We start from the raw sequence: 18,142 nt of genomic DNA on the forward strand, positions 1-18,142 counted from the left end.
TTGCAGTGGAATTTTTATTTGATGAATTACGAACATGGCAAATTTGCTCGGGATTAAGATCACAGGCAACCTCCACAATTATTTTCAAATTACTAAAGGTCCCCAGGTGATACTAGTCCTGTGCGAATAGAGCTTTTGACGCATACTGAGACCACATACTAACCTTTAGTGGCTCACTATTGTAGTCATCTTCATGATTTATTAAGAATAATCATACAATGGAGTCGGTGAAACAACTTTAGCACAATTATTTAAATAGTGTGTTATATATAACGTCTCAGAAAGCACAAAAATACAGAAATCTCGTTAAATCATTTTCAAGTTTGTTTAAAGCACTTTTCTAACTGGCAGAAAATAGTTTGTTCATTTACATGTATCACTTATAGTAAGAAGCTGATTGAGAAAATACATTTATAGAGCCCTTAATGATTAATATTACAGCAACACGTGATGAAGAGCAGTATATGAATGTATAAAAGGATGGAAAATGCCTTTTAGCCCAATGAAACACACATTCTTAGTGTATTTTTGACCATTGTACATAATACAGATGATAAGTGACTGACTATGTTGGACTATAAATACCAATGAGTCATCAAAAGAATGATTTCATTTCAAGATGGACTGTCCATATTCAGAGTGAGCCACAGCTGACTGGTCACGCTCATAACTGTCTCGGGGTCTGTAAACGACAGGTATTGCAGGCACATACAGTCCTCCCAATCCAGAGCAGACTGATCCTGGATCAGCCCTCTCTCTGCCAACTTCATCACCAGCAGGGCTCGCTTGATTGTCAGCCAGTTGTGTACAGCGGTGGTCATTGAGACACGTGGACCCCAGAGAAGCGCCTGAAGCATGACCACCGTGTCCGCCATCTGTGGCCCACTGCTCTCACTCTGGAGCAGAGAGGCCAGATAAAGAAGCCCCCTTCGGTATGAGGACTTGGACATGGTTGGAACTGAGTCCAGAGGTGTCAGGCTCTCTTGTGAGTGGAGGCAGTAATGAATTAGGGCTCCAATCTGGGATTTGATGTCGGTGAGAGAATGAGGATCAGACAGAGCAGATGATAGCGGGGTTAACACCACACGAGGGGAGCCGTGTGTCCTCCATAACATCTGGATCTTTCCTTTTTTCTCTGTCTTTCCCAACTCCATTTCTTCTTTCCATCTGTTGGTTTTGAAACCTCTCTTTATTTCACAAGCATCCTGTTCTAGCGTGTTGTCTCCCTCTTCATTCTCCCTGTTGGGCCACACTAAAAAGATCCCCCGAGGTCTGAGCTCAGCTGCAGTGGCACTGTTGTACAGATGTTGTGTGCCCATTAATATCTGCAGCAACAGAGCACATACCTGTCTGTCATAATCCAAACAATCTGTGCTCTGGAGCGTGCTGTTATCCTGAACAAAGTCCTCTAGAGTGGCGTGTGGCAGGTCTCTCTCAACACTCACTAAGAGTCCTTTCTGGAGGAAAGACTGAACTGAGGGCAGATTAATGTTCACATGAGCTGTGGCATACTCGGTGCTGCCTCCACCTGGTGGTTTAGCAACAGTGCAGTCTGGCCTAAAAGGACGAGAGGGATCTTGAGTTTTGAATGTGCTGGAATCATTCCTCGGGGTGTTGCTTGCTTGGAAATGAGCAATAACATCTTGCACATTGACATGCAATCGCTGTTGTTTGGTGGGAGCTGAGGAAGCTTCATCAGTCTGTTTGTGTACCTGCACAGAAAGACAGAAAACAGACACAAGCATGCAACTATAGTCATAATCAAGAAACACTTGAGCTGCAGAATGTTAAAAAATATATCTACTCTGGCCTTCCTGTTGCAGTTGTGACACCTGATGACAGTTTAGAGGAAGTGTTTCTGCTACCGCAAGTCAATGTGACAATTGCCAATCTCGATAAGATCAAGTTTGCATTACTGGTTGCTGTGTGCAATGTGTATACCACTTTGTTTTACACACAATTTCAATTACAATTTGACCCCAAGTAAATATAGCATACAACAACAGAACATTCTGACACCATGCATGATCACACAGAACTATGTGGAGTCAATTAAAGAGCTGTAACATTACCCTTAAACCAAGCATCCTCCCTGGGAGCTTGGGGCTGTGCAGGCTGTAGTAAACCGTGTCTCCGATCTGCTTTGGCTCGCTGCCCTCACACAGCAGGAAATCCTGAGGCTGGTATGAGCTTAGAGGTATGTCCCTCTCTGTGGCCTTTCTCTGCAGGAGGATCCCAGCCTCCACGCTCTGTGCCATGCTTCTCAGAAAGAGTAGATGTCGATGCTGAATCCCCTGAGAAACAACCCGCTGGTCGTCCAATCCGCTGAAGAGGTAGGGCAGATGTTCGTCTGGGGTGTCAAAGGACAGCTGGGAGAAGGACGGTAAGGGGACGGGACTCCCTCTGACTGGTTTAAACCCCTCTGCCTCTTCAAGGACATAGCCGTCGGGTATGGGTGCCACCATGTACAGCGGGTTGTCAAAGTTTTGAGGGTGTCTTTGCAGCGGAGACAGGGGAGACAGAGGAGAGAGTTGAGGCCCATTGGTGCCAGGGAGGGAGAGGGTGCGAGCTAACCTTTTCTTTGGAACAGGCGGCGGTGTGCCATCAGAGAAAAATCTCGCCTGGTGTCGGGAGGGGTCTGAGCAACACAGCGAGAGACATTTAGGTCAGACTTAAAACAGTGAGCAAGAGCAATGAACATGCAACAGTTTTGGGAGTCTGCATCCACAGCTGAGTTACACTACAGAAAGCAGTTTGTCTAGATGAATAGTCTGCAAGTCAATGTGTCAGAATATTACATGCATGTTATTGAAAGTAAAAGTTTCAGATTGCTACTTCCTCTCTTTCAGTTCTCACAAGAAAGACGAACTGAGAAGGCTGAATCACACATTATAGTAAGTTGTGTCCTTTCCCATCACACTGAGCTGTACATGCCAGTCATGTTTCCAGAAATGGGGAACATGACATTTGACTGGATTTGTTTGACATTTACAACATGCAAGTACTTTCCCCTCACCTTTACTCACTTCATCATTCTGCAAACCTACCGTAGCGCTGGTGTATGGGGCACTGGGCTGCGTGACAATCAGTGGGTTCAGGGAAGACGTCGCTATATGTGTAGTTTTGGAGTCCAACAGGGCTAAGCATAACACAGTCAGACCCCACACTGGAGCATCTGGAGGAATGGTTCCTGTATAAGAAGATGGACAGGATAACAAAAAACAATTAAGTGCATGCACAGCAGCATACTTCACAGTACCAAATAAATGATATTTACATGAATTAACTGTGCAATCTACTTTTATCCCAATAAAGTAGGATCTTTTCATAAGGATTATGTGATTATGGATTAGACAGACTGAAAACCCAATAAGAGAGTGTGTAAAATATTCATAAACTTCTAATAAGATCTGTAAGAGACAGTTTGTTGGTCTTACCTGTGCTGTTTGACAGGCAGCGCTGGTGGCTGTTCCTCAGCTCTGCTACCAGGACCAGACGCCATCAGGAATGTCTAAAGTTACAACACCTAGCTCCTCCACCTCTCTGACAGTTCACTGCTGTCACTGAACACTATGTGTGTGTGTGTGTGTGTGTGTGTGTGTGTGTGTGTGTGTGTGTGTGTGTGTGTGTGTGTGTGTGGCTCACAGGTGGCTAACTCAGCGCCTCTCTGAAATGCTTCCCGTTTATCTCAGCAACTCCCCTTTCTCGTTCTCTCTCATCTGTGTAGTTGCACATTTTAAAGTAGATTTTTTTGTTATCTTTTGTACTAATCGTTTTCAGTCTGAGGTTGAGGTTGGTACCGGAAAGCGCTGTCTGTTCTGAGGGCAAACCTGTTCTCTGAGCTAACCTCAAGTTAACAGAACAGGGAAGAGCAGTTATTGCAAAGCCCCTTTACTTTGCACTCTCGTCTCTTTCTTTCTCAGTTGATCTACATTCGCCATGCAGCCTCAGCATGAGCGTCTCTCTTTTGGATGATGCAGTTTAAGCCTTTACACATGCAATGCCCTCTTCAGGGCTTGGTGCTTGCATGTAGGAGTGTTTGCTTTCACTGACTTTAAAGGAAAGGATAAATATTTCAGATAAAGACAGAGATGATTTATCATGTCAATATCTTGTACAACTGGGCAATTTTGGACAAATATTTATGGTTAGACAACCTCATTTAGTGAATGTAAATTCTGCTCTTTTGCTGAGAGGTCAGAGGTCAGTCTTGCTCAGTTGGTCAGTTCAGCAAGGCATGCTTGTTTGTTTCAAAACCCAATATGAGAATAGTTTTGATGCCAGAAGTCAAAATAATCCGAATTTAATGACTCGGATGATTGCTTACCACTTAAGCAATTAAATGGCACCCAACTCTAATTAAGACATCAACATCAATTATGATCTTTAATTTTGCAGCACAGCGATAAAAAATAAAGTCAAAACAGCAATATCAGGGAAATCCAGTTAATTAAACAAGACAAAGAGTTGTAGTGGCTCTGTTCTTTGAGCTAAATGCTAACAGCTAACATGCTGCTGATGTTTATCATCCTAGTTTGGCATGTTAGCATGCTAACATTCGCTAGTTAGCGCTAAACACAAACGACACCTGAGGCCGATGGGAATTAGTTATTAGTTTTGAAGGTATTTGGTCAAAAAGTATTGGACAAATTGAAATTATGACCTGATAATGGTGCTAGATAAAATGCCCGGGGATCACCAGAGTTCCATCCATCCATCCAATAGTTGTTGGGATATTTCAGACTGACTGACACATATTTCCACATTTCCACCCCTGGAGCATTCTGCTAGCATGGCTTAAAATGCTACCATAAATGGTGAATATGGTTGGAATATGTGGGGGAATACAGCCCACGAAGCATCTTGAATAAATTACGAGCATTAATATTCATAATCAACAAAGAAAATCAAGTCTCACACCATGCCATGCCACAGTGTGAGAAAGGCCACATGAATATAAACAACTGACGATAAATGACCAATTTTAGATATACTGATAGGGGCAATAACGCCTGTGGGATACCAGAGATACATAGAAAACTCCCACACATATGTCTATAATATATTCTAATGTGCAAATAATGTAAATATTCTAAGTACAGTCATTATTTGTGCTGACGTGCTCTAGAGTCTATTGTTGAGGTGGAGCATGTGCTGCTGAAGTACTCCCATCCCATAATGACTCTCAAATGGTTTTCCACTATTAGTTCTGCTATATATGTATACATTTATATAATAACAGTCACCATCTCATTAAAAACATGATGACAATGTGTGAACATGGTGTGTCCAAAAATGATGTGTGAACCCCAAATCTAAACCCTAATAATAAGCCTAATAAGGAGCTGAAAAGGAGCTTTGTCATAGAAAATCTGCATGTGGTAATCAACAGAGCTGACTGATATATTTTATTTTACATGGGAGAAAAGAAACGCTGGTAAAGGTTATCAAGCAAACATGTCAATCAAATCCAAACATGAAAGAAGACGCCTCATTACTTTTGAGTTCAATATAACAGGAGAGAGTGACATCTTTTTGTCTCCCAAAAGATGGTATGACAGAAAATGTTTGGGAGCCACTTGGAAATGAGGTTGTTATCTATATGCAGTGCATCAATTAGTCAACAGAAACTACTACAGCTAGTTAAAACGAATGTAGTCTAGTACAACAGCCCTGGAATAAATTATACCTTCATGAAGGTTATCGTGTTATTTTGCTTTTATTTTGTTTACCCCATTTATATCTTTGGGTTAGAGTCACTGACAGTAAATGACATATTAGAAACACAATACAGTTAAATAAAGCATGGTATATTTGAAAGAAGTTATGAAATTTGCTTTATTTTAATGGACCATAACAGACACTTGCACTGTTCTGCACATTTCTGTGTGTTCTCAAAATAACAAACCTAGATTTTTTTTAACAATGCCTTTAAGTGACTTAGCTGTTAGTGAATTAAATGAAAGCGGAAACCCTCATTTGGCTTAAAGCATTAATGTAAAACCACTTATGACACAAGAGTTTTTTTTTTTACATTTATGTGTATGACATAAGACTTATGTCATACACATAAACAAAGAACATGACAAGTGATTATAATTTTATAATTATAGTCTGTTCTTGTTTTCAGGGGCTCATTCTTGTATTTTCATCATCCTCCACTTAGAGCAGAGCACTCTGCATCATAATGATATTTACCCACTGAATTTCAGTGTGTGGGAGTGTGGAGGACACAGGCTATGAGGATGCATTTAGTTGACCATCATTAAGAGCCTCTCCATTGAAGCTCTCCATATGCTAAGGAGCAAGAACTGCTGGGTTTCTCTGCCCGAGGGACAAATCAGCACACATTCATGCAAGTTTACAGCTCCAGCTAACCATGGAAACTATACAGACGTATTCAACAAGGGGCTGAATAACAGAAGACAGCGCAAGAGCGAGTGACATTTAAGATCTTGAAAGCGGTGGAGGAATTCATTAACCTTAAACACTATTGCTGAGTGAAGTGAGTGAAGTATTCACTGTGCTGAGAATTTTTAAGGTGACCCTCCATGCTCCTCAACAGGAACAAGAAACAGGAACTTTGAAATGAAATAAGACGATGAAAGACTCAAACATAAAACACACATCGTTGTTGTTTTTTTTTTTTTTAAGTGACAACAACTGATACATTTTTCATGAGACACCAGCCAAACACTGTGTATTTCATAAGGAAATTGATGGCAATTAGCACATTTTTACATGAAGTTGTATTAAAGCCCTTGGCACTGTTACAAATCAGTCCCATGATTTAATTCCTTACGGCGGGAGGTAAAGTGTTTCCTTATAACCTCGTAGAAGCGCCGTTTGCGCTTGCCATCTTGGTGTCTGGGCGTAGAAGACGATGAAACTGTAGCGTTGATGGAGGAGGCAGAAGAAGCTTTTATCTCTCCCTTTACTGCTCTTTCTTTATTCTGTGAGTCAGTTAAGTCTTTAGCCAGCCTCTTCTTGTCTCCTGAGAGGTGAGAGGAGTTTCTTTTGTTGTCTACTGTCCTCGTCACTGGAGCTTTGCTAAGACAACATGCTGCTTCCTCGTCCTTGTTTAAGCGCCGTAGCCCAGCTTGGCAGAGGAGTGCCTCCTCGCTGGCCATCTGTGGGCTCTGGCTCAAGGTGATGAAGCCGTACGGGGTGGTGACTTTGGTCAGGTGTGGCAGGGAGAGGGCGGCTCTGCTCGCAGGGTCCAGGCAGTGCTGGTCCTTGGAGTAGGAGCATGGATTGGACCCCTCCCTCTGAAGAAGAGATCTCCCCTGGGTAAAGGGGTCTGAGACACTCCGCTCAGCCCTGCGGTCAGACAGAACCAAACTGAAATATGAGGATGATGAGAGCGTGGAGCAGGCCAGAGGAGCAGATAAAGATGACTCCGGCGCAGTCTCAGAACTCCCTAAGCCTTTGTCCGTTTCTGCATCACCCTCCTCTTTGTCCGATGATCTTAAGCTGTTCTGCACAGACAGACTTGGTATAGTGAACTGTGGGATGCTGTCAGGTGTCAGGATATTTGGATAACTGTTCTCCCGGCTTGTCTGGAAGTCTGATCCTAGAGAACACCCGAGGGACCGTGCACTGCTGGTTGCCCACAAGAGTGCACGGATCCCTGCGCTGCTGTGTCTGCGTGATGTGGAGAAATCATCTAAAGCTTTGGTTCCGCTGCTAATAGCTCCAATGCTGAACGTCCGTGTGACTATATTCTTATCCATCACTGAATGTCTTTCACTCGCTTTGCACACAGGCTTGGTTGTAGAATGGCAAGACGACTGATGACAGGCAGCTTTTATACGTCTCCACTTCCCATATTTTGTCCTCCACCAAATGCATCAACAGATGCGTAAATGTGACGAAAGCAAGAGACGGAAATGATTACCAATTAGGGAGCTTGTCAAATATGGAAGCATAATATTGGGCCCTTTCTGTGAAACCTCTTTATATGCAAAGGAGCAGACAGAGATGCAACATCTCCCTGCCTCTCAGAACATCACACCGTAACATATGGTACTAATTTTAGGGTACTAACTTAAACGGTTTAATGCTACGTTTGTGGTTGCAGTAGGGCTGCAACTATTCACTATTTTCATTAGCGTTTAATCTGCTGATTATTTTTTAATGAATCGATTAATTGTTTTCATTTCATTTCATTTATTGTATTTATAAAGGACTACGCACATTAATCAACATTTCTGTGAATGTGCAGGTGTTAGCCAGCCGGCTAACTGTTTGGTCTGTTGATTCTCTCAGGAAGAAAAAGATCAGACCTTATTATCTCACAAAATTATAGGCAACTACTTTATGTAAGGCTGGTCATTATATTGCGAATTAGAAGATTAGAACCCCGATAGGGTGGTGCAGGACCTCGACGAGGGGTCTTGAATCAGCCTGAAGATTCAGATTTATTAATGCCAAATAAAGAGCTGAAGCTGCAACCAAATGCTATAATGTTACACAAATATGGAGGCTATAGTTCACCAACCTGGCGATTATACACTACTAGAGCACATGTCGTGTTTAACTTTGCGACTTTATTTAGCCTAGTTATTTAAGAATCTCTAGTGGCAAAAAACCTAGTAATGTTAAACAGCTGACAAAGTTAACATTAACTTGTTAATATATGACCGGTTTACAGTGAGGAGTAACATATCTGACCTGAAACATTTTGCTGTTTAATAATGATGTGAATCTTTCAAGATTTAAAAGGACATTTCAGAAAAATTACACAACTACCTCAACTTACCAAACATTATGCCAATAACATTTATTGTTAAGCTAACGTTAAATAACATCAGCATAACATTGGCAGAATCCGATATTCTACACACATTTCTCCATGTATGCAGAAATTAATAAAACAAAGTAAAACAAACATGTACAAAAAACTATTTTTTGAAAGTTATGCTAAGTAGCTTGTGATGCTCATAGATATATAGGCCTGTCTCGCTTTATTAGAACAGATGCAGTTTATGGTAAGGTAGAAGGATTATTATTATTATGATCTGTTCATGTCCAAACCGGTCACGTGACCACCATCTCTCGACCTGTTGCAGGTTAATTGGCGGGATTTGTTCATTGGTTCGCTCTGATTGCGCCAGGTGCATTTGTCTCGGTTGATTGGCTACACAGCGGCAACTTCAGGGTACATTTTACCCTCCAGAACCAAGACACACTTTAGTCCTTCAGTTTCTCTTCCTCATCGTAAGCCGGCATCAGCACCAGGTTTTGACCCACAGCATGATGGCTTGTGAAATCTGCAGAGAAACCGAGCTGGAGAAGGCCGAAAATACTGAGGTAAGTTAATGGCGAACGGACAAATCTAAGCTATGTTGCCTGTAGCAATTTATCGCCAGCTGCTAGAGACAATTTAGTAAATGGTTGTTGTGGTAGTTTTCCCTTGTTCTGTCTCCTTCTCTGTAGGACCGCGTTGTAAAGAGAGGTAGTGTGTTTCGCCCCATGCTGCGCGGACTCTTCTGGCCCTTCGGCATCGTGGTACGAGCAGCAGCTAACTAATGTTAGTTTGCATTCAATCTGTTAGCTCGCTTTACATACGACCTAAACATGGCTCTCACTTCTAGGTGCGCACATACCGCGGGTTTTGGTGGCTGTTGGGCTTCCGGCAGCCACTGGAGATCGCCGTCGTCAGCCCCGCGGTCTCCAGTCCCGTACGCCATAGCCTCGCAGGCCGCAAGCGCCTGCACAGACTCACCCGCCTACTGCTGTCCATCCTGCCCCGCTGGGTACAGAGCGCCATGGGCTACCCGGTGTCAACCAGCATAGGGAGATCCCTTTCACCAGGTATGGTAGCTGATGAATTTTTTTAATTTATTTTTTTAATAGAGCTAACATTAATACTTTTCAATATTCAATATGTGGTGTCTTAATTAGGGGCCTGCTAACACAATCGACCAGTGACTTATCAGACTCTGCATTCAGCCATTTTCTCAGGCTCAATATGTGGAGTGACCCCCTGACTTATCCAACACTATTGCTGATATCACCATCTATCGAGATGAGTTTTTCGACTGTTTAGTTGGACTGAACGACCCATTACAGATGTTACCTTGGGCTTTGGGAAATGGTGCAGGGGGGGGTAGTTGCTTTTCAAATGTATTTTGACTTTTTAGAGTAAGTGACTAGTAAAGGTATTTGAAAATGCATTATGCCTAATTGCTGTACTACTTGGGGGTAGTCTAGGTGAATCTGAATTTTAGGTGTAGAAGAGGCCAACATTTAACCTACCACTTATACCTACATGAAGGCTGCGCAATCCTCAAATATAAGGTATCAAGCTCCACTTCAGGTATGCACAATGTTGTGACAGTGCTCTGCTGCACTATTGTGTTTTGCAGTGGAAGTATGACTTACTATTGACCTTTTTAATCACGCAAGCTCTTCATGGATCTGTATAGAACACAAAGGTTTTAATTTTTTTAAATGTTCCACAGAGATCAGAGTCTCTCCTACTAAACCTTGTGGAAAGGGCAGCAAGAGAAAGCAGGATGAGTTGGACGAGGATGATGAGGAAGAGAGTCAGACGTGGGTGGAGGCTCTCAATCAGGAGCTCGCTGACAACGAAAGCCCTGATCAGGATCCTGACTATGAGGTTAGTGCTCAGTTTGAGGCAGCAAATCTCAGTTTATGGTGTTTGCTCCAGTTTCACCAGTCGTAAAATGGTAAAGATGTCGTCTTCCCTCATTTCATCTGAGTGGAAATGGTTTTTGGTCAGTGTGCCTGAGTACATGTTAAATATGTTCAGTTTCTAGTGCAAACGTGGTAATGTGTACACACTTGAACGCTTGCAATAATGCATTTAAATTCATCTCAACGATTCATGATGGATGGAGATGTCATTATCTTAATGCTGACATCTCTCAGCCCAGTACTATAGAGACTGAGAGTGAAGAGTACTGCTCACACAACGACACGGAAAGTGACATTGAAGTTCAGGAGAATATTGTGGTCATTGAAGATGTGAACACGGTAAGATCTATGGAGGCAGTTTAAAATAAAACCGCATGTGTGAATGAGCAATGCACTAACTTGACTTTTTGTGTTATAGGGTGTTGAGCTGGCCCCTCCATCTGAAGTCTCTTGTCATGATTAATTTGTCATATTGACAATGTTGTAGTATTTCAGTGTTTTTGTATCTTTATATATTCAATAAATGTTGTCTTCCTTGACATTGCTGTGGCCTCCACTAGATGGCAGTGCTTATTTTCTATTCCAATAAGCTGACACACAAAGTAAGGAAATGCATGTTAGTCTGCACCAGTGTTTTATAAGGTTTATTTAAATGCAGTTGATGCACATGATGAGATTTATAACTTGTTTGGTTTTTTTAGTATTCTCAATTACTGAACTTGGTGCATTTTTTTTTTTTTTTAAAAGTTGCTCTTAAATGTAGCTTGGGCTCTACTGTAATGATTACAGAATAAATGTTGCACCAAATAACACTTCAGCTTTGGTGTTCACGGTTATGCTTCCTGTGTTAGGCAGATTACATGTGATCACTACTGCTAAATATTCAAACTTACAAATGTGGGTGTCTTCAACCCCAAGCACACATTGCCTCTCAAACAAATAACAATTAAGGTTTTTGGTTAGATGTTGACTTTGCTTTCTGCCCTGTATATTAGCTCTAACAAAAGTAGCAGCATTTACTTAACCCACAGAGCATGTATTCATACTGACTGCTGGCAAAATCAAAGGTTAAAACGGCAAGCTGCTTCAAACAAATGCCTATTCTGAACACCCAGTGTCTGTTTTGACTGTCTGCATTCCAGACCAAAGAAGCTTGAGGGATGTATAGAGTCAAAGCACATGGCTTCTGAAAGCAAATGTGTAAAACATTGATAAGCCATTAGTGGAGTTGCTTCTAATGTACACAAATGCTTGAGCTGGTAAACCCTCCAAATGACTTGGACCAAGTCAACATTTTTGTCTGAGCCACCAAACTGATCCGAGAGCAGTGTTGCATTCAAATGTTTGGGTGAGTTTTTGGATCTTCACCGGGGATATAGACAGCCAATTAAGCACGGACTTTAAACCCTATCACTGACAGTGGATGAACCAATGCTATTTTTGACTTTAAGCATGTGACTCTGTTAAACCTGAGGTCATCCAAGCTGAAAACGAGCTATCCCAGAGCTCCTACTCCCCTTGTCTCTATGCTGCTGGTGAGGGATAAGTTTGGGCCATGTGGCCCTCTTATGGCTGGCATCAGGAGAGGATGTGGAGTGTAATTTTGTGCTGCCCACAGTCATACCTCTTCTGTCCACCTGCGCACATTCAGTGTCTGTTCACTGCTGAGTGTGAGCGGTTTATTGGAGTAGGTGGCAGGCTACGGTGAAGAGCATCACAAGCCTCTTCAAAGTGACAACCTGTGCTCTTCTTCGTCCAGCAATCAGGACCCAGTGTTTAGATGGAGCAGAAGTGATCATGGTTAGAGATGAGCTAATGTTGGTCTTTTTGTTTCCTTTTATCAATCCTGTGTGCTGTTTTTAAGAGGAAGCACTCATCAAACTGACATTGTGTTGAGCTGTTATTGTTACCTAGGAATTTAGAAGGGGAACTCCACTTATTTTGTACATAAAGGTCGGTTTATTTTGCCTCTGTGCCAGCGGTAGCCATGGCCTGAGGCATAATGTTTTCATTGTCTATCCGTCAGTCCCATTCTTGTGAACGTGATACCTCAGGGCTAATAGGATAACCTGATTAAGGGATGACATTTTATATCCAAAAGATCAAAGTTCAACTTCACTTTGACAATAGGCTTGTTCGAGCTGAACTACGCCTCGTCTGTGAAGTAGACGAGAGCAGCAGCAGGGGGCGGTGACAAAAAGCCGCGGTCAAGCCGCTTCCAGCAGTCTTTAGGCTGAACAGGAAGTCACAGAAACACTCACATCCTCTTAGGTCTCATTCCAATTTAACTTGTTATCCATTTAAAATGTTATCAGACCCATATATCAGCTTGTAAACAGTCTCCAGTTGTTTTTATTAAGTAGCTGTAAAAATGCTCTACATGCAATCTGTTGCTGATGTTAATAAACAACAGACTGTAGATGATCCGTAATCTGAACGGATTTAGTCTCTGATCTCTAAATGTAACTATCAGCCACACGTGTGTCCTGTAGAGAATAAGCCTATAAATCAGACAAATAGCAATTAAAATCCCCCAAATTCAAAAACAAAGTTTGTATAAAATGTCATGTTGAGTCTATTCTGAACCAATCAGCTGAGAGGAAGGCGTTTCCCAACGGGCCCTGGGTCCGCCTGGGTCTTCCAGTCGGTGAAGAGTAACTGCGCTGCCTGCGTCTCAAACCTGCAGCAGCCTTGATCTCGTGAGGTTACCGTTGCCCACGTGTATGACGTTGTGAAGATGTGTGTGTTTTGTTTAGCAAAAAAATACACTAAATCTCTTATTAAATTGCTTCAAAGTCTCCACTACATATATTATATGAGTCTGGACAGACATGCATGTAATGCTAACTGCATCTTCACTGGTTTGCGAAGGCATACAACCGCAAGACGGTGATTCCAGTTAGTCATGAGAAGCACTCAGCTTGTGAACGTTTTCTGTGGCTCTGGAGGAGCTTCGTCATTTCTTAGATAATAACCGTTTGAAGACAGAAAACCTGCATTACAAACTGAAAGTTTTGAGTTTGAAAAATGTGGGTGTTTACCAGACAGGGAAGGTCTAATGAAAATATGCTATTGAGTTGCATTATGGGAAATGAAGGATCCATAACCATACTGGGGACTGAGGAGATATACCAGCCTTTACTGCTTTTTTTCTGCAATTCTGACCTAAATCTTGAGTCGATTACCCAACTGTATGTAAGTACAATACTAAATCGCTGTAGCCCCCCCACCCTTTAAAGACAGTAGTAGCCGTCTCAAAATGAAAGGCATGTGAAGAAGCACACAGTATGACATGTTTCTAGGAGAAAATAAGAATACAATATTATAGATATTAAAATATGATTTTATTTAATCAGGTAAGTCCCATTGAGATTAAGATGTGATTTTCAAAGGGGACCTGACTACATGTAAAACAATACAAGATACTGAAGAGCAATAATATACATTATACAAACATCATGCACAACAGGACATGAAATGATTATCACATAATATACACAAGTAAAAGAAAAAGCTCTGTGGGTGCAGTACCGTGGATTAAAGTGAGTTGATAAGTGCTTCTTTCTGAATCATAAGCATTTTTTTCAGTTTAGACTGAATTGATGGTGGGTCTGCTGCAACCACAGCTAAATCATATAATGTGGAAAAGGGAAGAGTGTCAAAAATGATGCCAACATTTGCCAACAACAGCAAGTCAGCACCTATGACAATCTCAACAAACATTTAGCATTATGAGCTTCATTAAACCGTCTTGAGTTAATTTGTCCACTTGCTGTTTTTGCGTGATGAGAGTTCAGAGTTTAAAAGAGACGAGATCCAGCATAAATGGGAAGTGATTCAGTTGTTGACACCAAGATCCAGCTGCCTTCAACTCAATTAATTCCTGAAAACACTTGAAGTTGTTTTGACAGTGAACTTTGTGTCTTCCTTTTTTCTTTTCCTCTCAGGTGTTTTTTACCTCCTGACGCTCTGGAGCAAAGGCAGCTGCCACCTTACTGAAGCAGCACATTGGTGTAAATTAAATGCTGTGCGTGCGTGTGTTGCTGGCAACAGTGAGAGCTGGATACAGAACAGGAAATGATGGTCTCTGGGGGTTCTCATGGCTGTCTGAACGTGTGAAGGGTAGACTGCTCAGCGGAGGCAGCGATAGGGAGCATCGACCTCTATCTGTGGTGTTTGTAGCCAGCTGGAGACTGCTTTTTAACCAGAAAGCTCTGTCTTTGCCTTTCAACAAGTAAGGTGAATACACAGTGTCTGTAAGGGGCTCTACATTTCATGCACAGTCCCAGGTGTGCTGCAGAACAAAGGCTGCCTGCCTCATGTGGCGAATGTAGTAGGTCTTGTTCTGTAATGGATGTCTGCATGCACAGTGATTTGTTGCGGTGATCAGTTTAGATGCACGGTGGTTAAGTTGCAGGCAGCAGGGGCTTTCATATTATGTCACAGCTTTTATTTTACAAATTACTTTACCTGATCCATGTGAGCAACTTGATGCAGCACAGATTGTTATAAAACCTCTCTCTCACACACACACACACACACACACACACACACCCACACACCCAGAGGCTGGACATACTGCAGAGCCACAACTAGGACCTGACATGGGCTTATTGTCACCTTCAATGAATGGCAGCAGGTGCCATCTGCTCCCCAGTCTGACCTGCAGGCTATTATCTGCTGCATTACAATGTGACTCCGTAATGTCTGCCAACAAAAAACACTCAAATTCACTCCCTTGCCTCTCACTTTTCCAATGCAACCTGCTTTACTGCCCCTCTGCGTCTCTCTCCACACAAGTCATGCAGCGCGGTTCGCTTTACCTTCGGCCTAATGACCAGCTGTCGTCGTAGATTTCAAGAGCATCCATCATCTTCAGAAAAGTAGAGCAGGAAAACAGCCATGACAAATGAAGCAGACAAATGGAGCCTTCAGTTTGTCGTACACTTTGATGGAGGACAATAGTGAGGGCTCTCTAAAACGTTTCAGAGTAAAGGAAACCTGCTTGGAAGTCAGATGTTGATTGAAGCGCTGTGGAGCGAGTGGAGGATCAACTGTTGGTGGATGAGCAACTGCTACCTCAGGGAACTGTCATTCAAAATCAAGTCAAGTTTTCAGAATAAGAGCGAATCGAGTAAATTTGTTTCAGAGGTAATTTGACACAGCAGCGTTTTTCATTTCATTATCCTATTCAAATAGTGTTATATGATAATCTGATGACCTGAACTATCACAGGCCAGTTTATCCTCAAAGTCCCATGTGAGCTACCGGGCAGCATCCCCTCAGCTTCTCATCTGGATGAGTGTATTTTACGTCTCACTGCGTTCCTTGATCAACCCAGCTGGGTTTAAAGGCTTTGCTGCTATCTGTGATTGTCCTTGTCTGCACGAAGGTCTCACAGCAAACTGTGCAGGGCTCTCAAAGTGTGTGAAGTCAGCTCCTGCTGATGCCAGTAAGCGAATCCATTCACACGTTTATGATGCTATTCTGCTACACGGCCCAGGGACCAGCGAGATTCCTAACAACTGGAGGAGCCAAGACATTCAGACAAACAGTTTAGTAAGTCAGACAGCTTGTAAATGTTTATTGGAAATCAGGAGCTGCAGTGCATCTGATACCTCTGGCCTTTGACTCCGTCTTGTTCGATCTGTTCACACCAGCTGGAGCAATTCTATTGCTTTGTATTCACGACGTGCCAGTCTGAATGTGACAGACTTGGAAGGGTCAACACTTGAAATGTATTTTCAAGTTGAAACGTGTCCTCTGGTGGTGTTGTGGAAGATTGTCTGGAAGCCTGTTTCTTTAAGTTAACCGTTGCGGCACTCGGCAGTGGTGGAATGTAAGTAAATACTGTACAAAGTACAAATTGGAGGTACTTGTACTTGACTTGAATTCTTTCTTTTCATGCAACTTTATACTTTTATTCCACTACATGTCAGAGGGAAATATTGCATGTTTTACTTCCCTACAATTATTTATCAGCTTTGGTTACTTTACAAATTAAGATTCTTGCACACAGAACATAAAAGAAGTTAAAAAATATGTTTTGTTAATAATTACACTACCCAACAGTAAAAACAATTAGTTGATTAATCTATTAGGACTTTTATATGTAACAAGAGTATTTTCACATTGTAGTATTAGTATCTTATTTACGTAAAGGATATGAATATTCATACTTTCTTTACCGCTGAAACTCGGGTAATGTTTAGTCTGATTATCAGGCTTATCCTGCTGGGCCACAGTATGAAACATGCACTTCTAGTGATGTGGCTTTTTTGGACACACATTATTGGACAGGAGCTCTGTGACAAACTGATCAATATTTTTTAATAGCACGGTGTGGAGAACTGCTCCACCATACGGACGGACGTTCAATATTTTAGGTACCAGATTTAAGCCTGCGATTTCAAAAATAAATGGAGTATAAATGAAATTTAAATGGAAATTTGCACTAGAGACTGACTTGAAGCTTATTAGTCCAGCACACGAGTTTAACTCCTGAAGTGGCTCTTTGACTTGATCTGTTGGTGTCTTAATCATGAATACTGAGCAGCACTGTAAGCTGCTTTGGATGAGAACATCTGCCAAATTCTGCAAATGTTATTGTGAAATACTTTCAGATAGCGAAAGCTTTATTTCATAAAATACGGTTTTTACCATCTTTCTCAAGGAATACATTTGTTTTTATGTTATGAAGTGTTTCTTATTTACAAAATCTTTGTGATGTAACATCCAATAAAAACTGGTTTGACAGATGCCGTTGCCCTATACGTGGTAAGAGTATACAAAGAGGTGGTATTAAAGTATTAACAGTAAAATATTAAGTAATGATACCTATATTGATAAACTGTGATAGGTTATGTAATATAGGTCGTCTAAATATGCCTTAAACTGTACTATGACGTATAAAAATTTACAACATGTCACAGGTAAGAGTGACATTCAGTCGCAAAGTCAAAGCTTGAAAAGAATAAAATCATCTAAAAGTGTCAGCACCTCAAAACTGTGCTGACAGTAGGTGCAGCTCTTGAATAAAGACACTTTTGGCAATTTCCACCTTGAGTTATCTTCAACTGCAGCCTGCATACGTGCTCATAGCTACATTTCTATCCCTCAGCAGGTTTTAATCCCAAACATTCACTTCACTAGCTCATTTCGTTGAGTAACATGCAATACTTTCAAGAAGAGACCTCAGCTTTAATGCAAGGTTTGTTTTCCTGTCAGTTTACACTCAGATGTTTCTTATTCACAGTAAAAATGTACAAAGTAGCATTGCTGGTCAGAACATGGTTGTTTTTATTGTTTGTGGCAGTAAAGCGAGTGGACCCTCTTTGTCCACATGTGCAATAGCTACAGGAAGTGTGTGTCTAGTTGTGTGACTGGTATCCCTCGGTTAACCATATTGGTGGCTTTATACTGTATTCCTCGAGTGACGATGGGAAGGCAGCTGCTTCCTCTGACTCTGCCACCAGGGCAC

The 18,142-nt window shown here is 41.8% G+C and overlaps 2 protein-coding genes across 3 annotated transcripts; one reads left to right on the plus strand and one right to left on the minus strand.

Moving 5' to 3' along the window:
- Positions 1-233: 233 nt before the first annotated feature.
- On the minus strand, positions 234-3,727 carry LOC144523571 (inactive tyrosine-protein kinase PEAK1). Its single transcript, XM_078259189.1, has 4 exons — positions 3,438-3,727; positions 3,048-3,190; positions 2,073-2,638; positions 234-1,712 (listed from the first exon to the last, which is right to left on the minus strand). The coding sequence occupies exons 1-4, from the start codon at positions 3,500-3,502 to the stop codon at positions 615-617; spliced, it is 1,872 nt and encodes a 623-aa protein (XP_078115315.1). The 5' UTR covers positions 3,503-3,727; the 3' UTR covers positions 234-614.
- Positions 2,289-11,457, plus strand: org (oogenesis-related gene). 2 transcript variants are annotated; one of them, XM_078259191.1, is made up of 8 exons: positions 2,289-2,333; positions 2,850-2,894; positions 9,072-9,312; positions 9,439-9,510; positions 9,597-9,816; positions 10,467-10,624; positions 10,897-11,001; positions 11,081-11,457. In XM_078259191.1, exons 3-8 carry the CDS (start codon positions 9,256-9,258, stop codon positions 11,123-11,125), a joined length of 657 nt encoding a protein of 218 aa, XP_078115317.1. In that variant the 5' UTR covers positions 2,289-2,333; positions 2,850-2,894; positions 9,072-9,255; the 3' UTR covers positions 11,126-11,457. The 2 variants fall into 2 exon arrangements, with proteins under 2 accessions (XP_078115317.1, XP_078115318.1); XM_078259192.1 differs by lacking the exon at positions 2,289-2,333 and adding an exon at positions 2,577-2,665.
- The last annotated feature ends 6,685 nt before the right edge of the window (positions 11,458-18,142 follow it).

Source organism: Sander vitreus, chromosome 9, assembly GCF_031162955.1.
Source record: "Sander vitreus isolate 19-12246 chromosome 9, sanVit1, whole genome shotgun sequence".
NCBI lineage: Eukaryota > Metazoa > Chordata > Actinopteri > Perciformes > Percidae > Sander > Sander vitreus.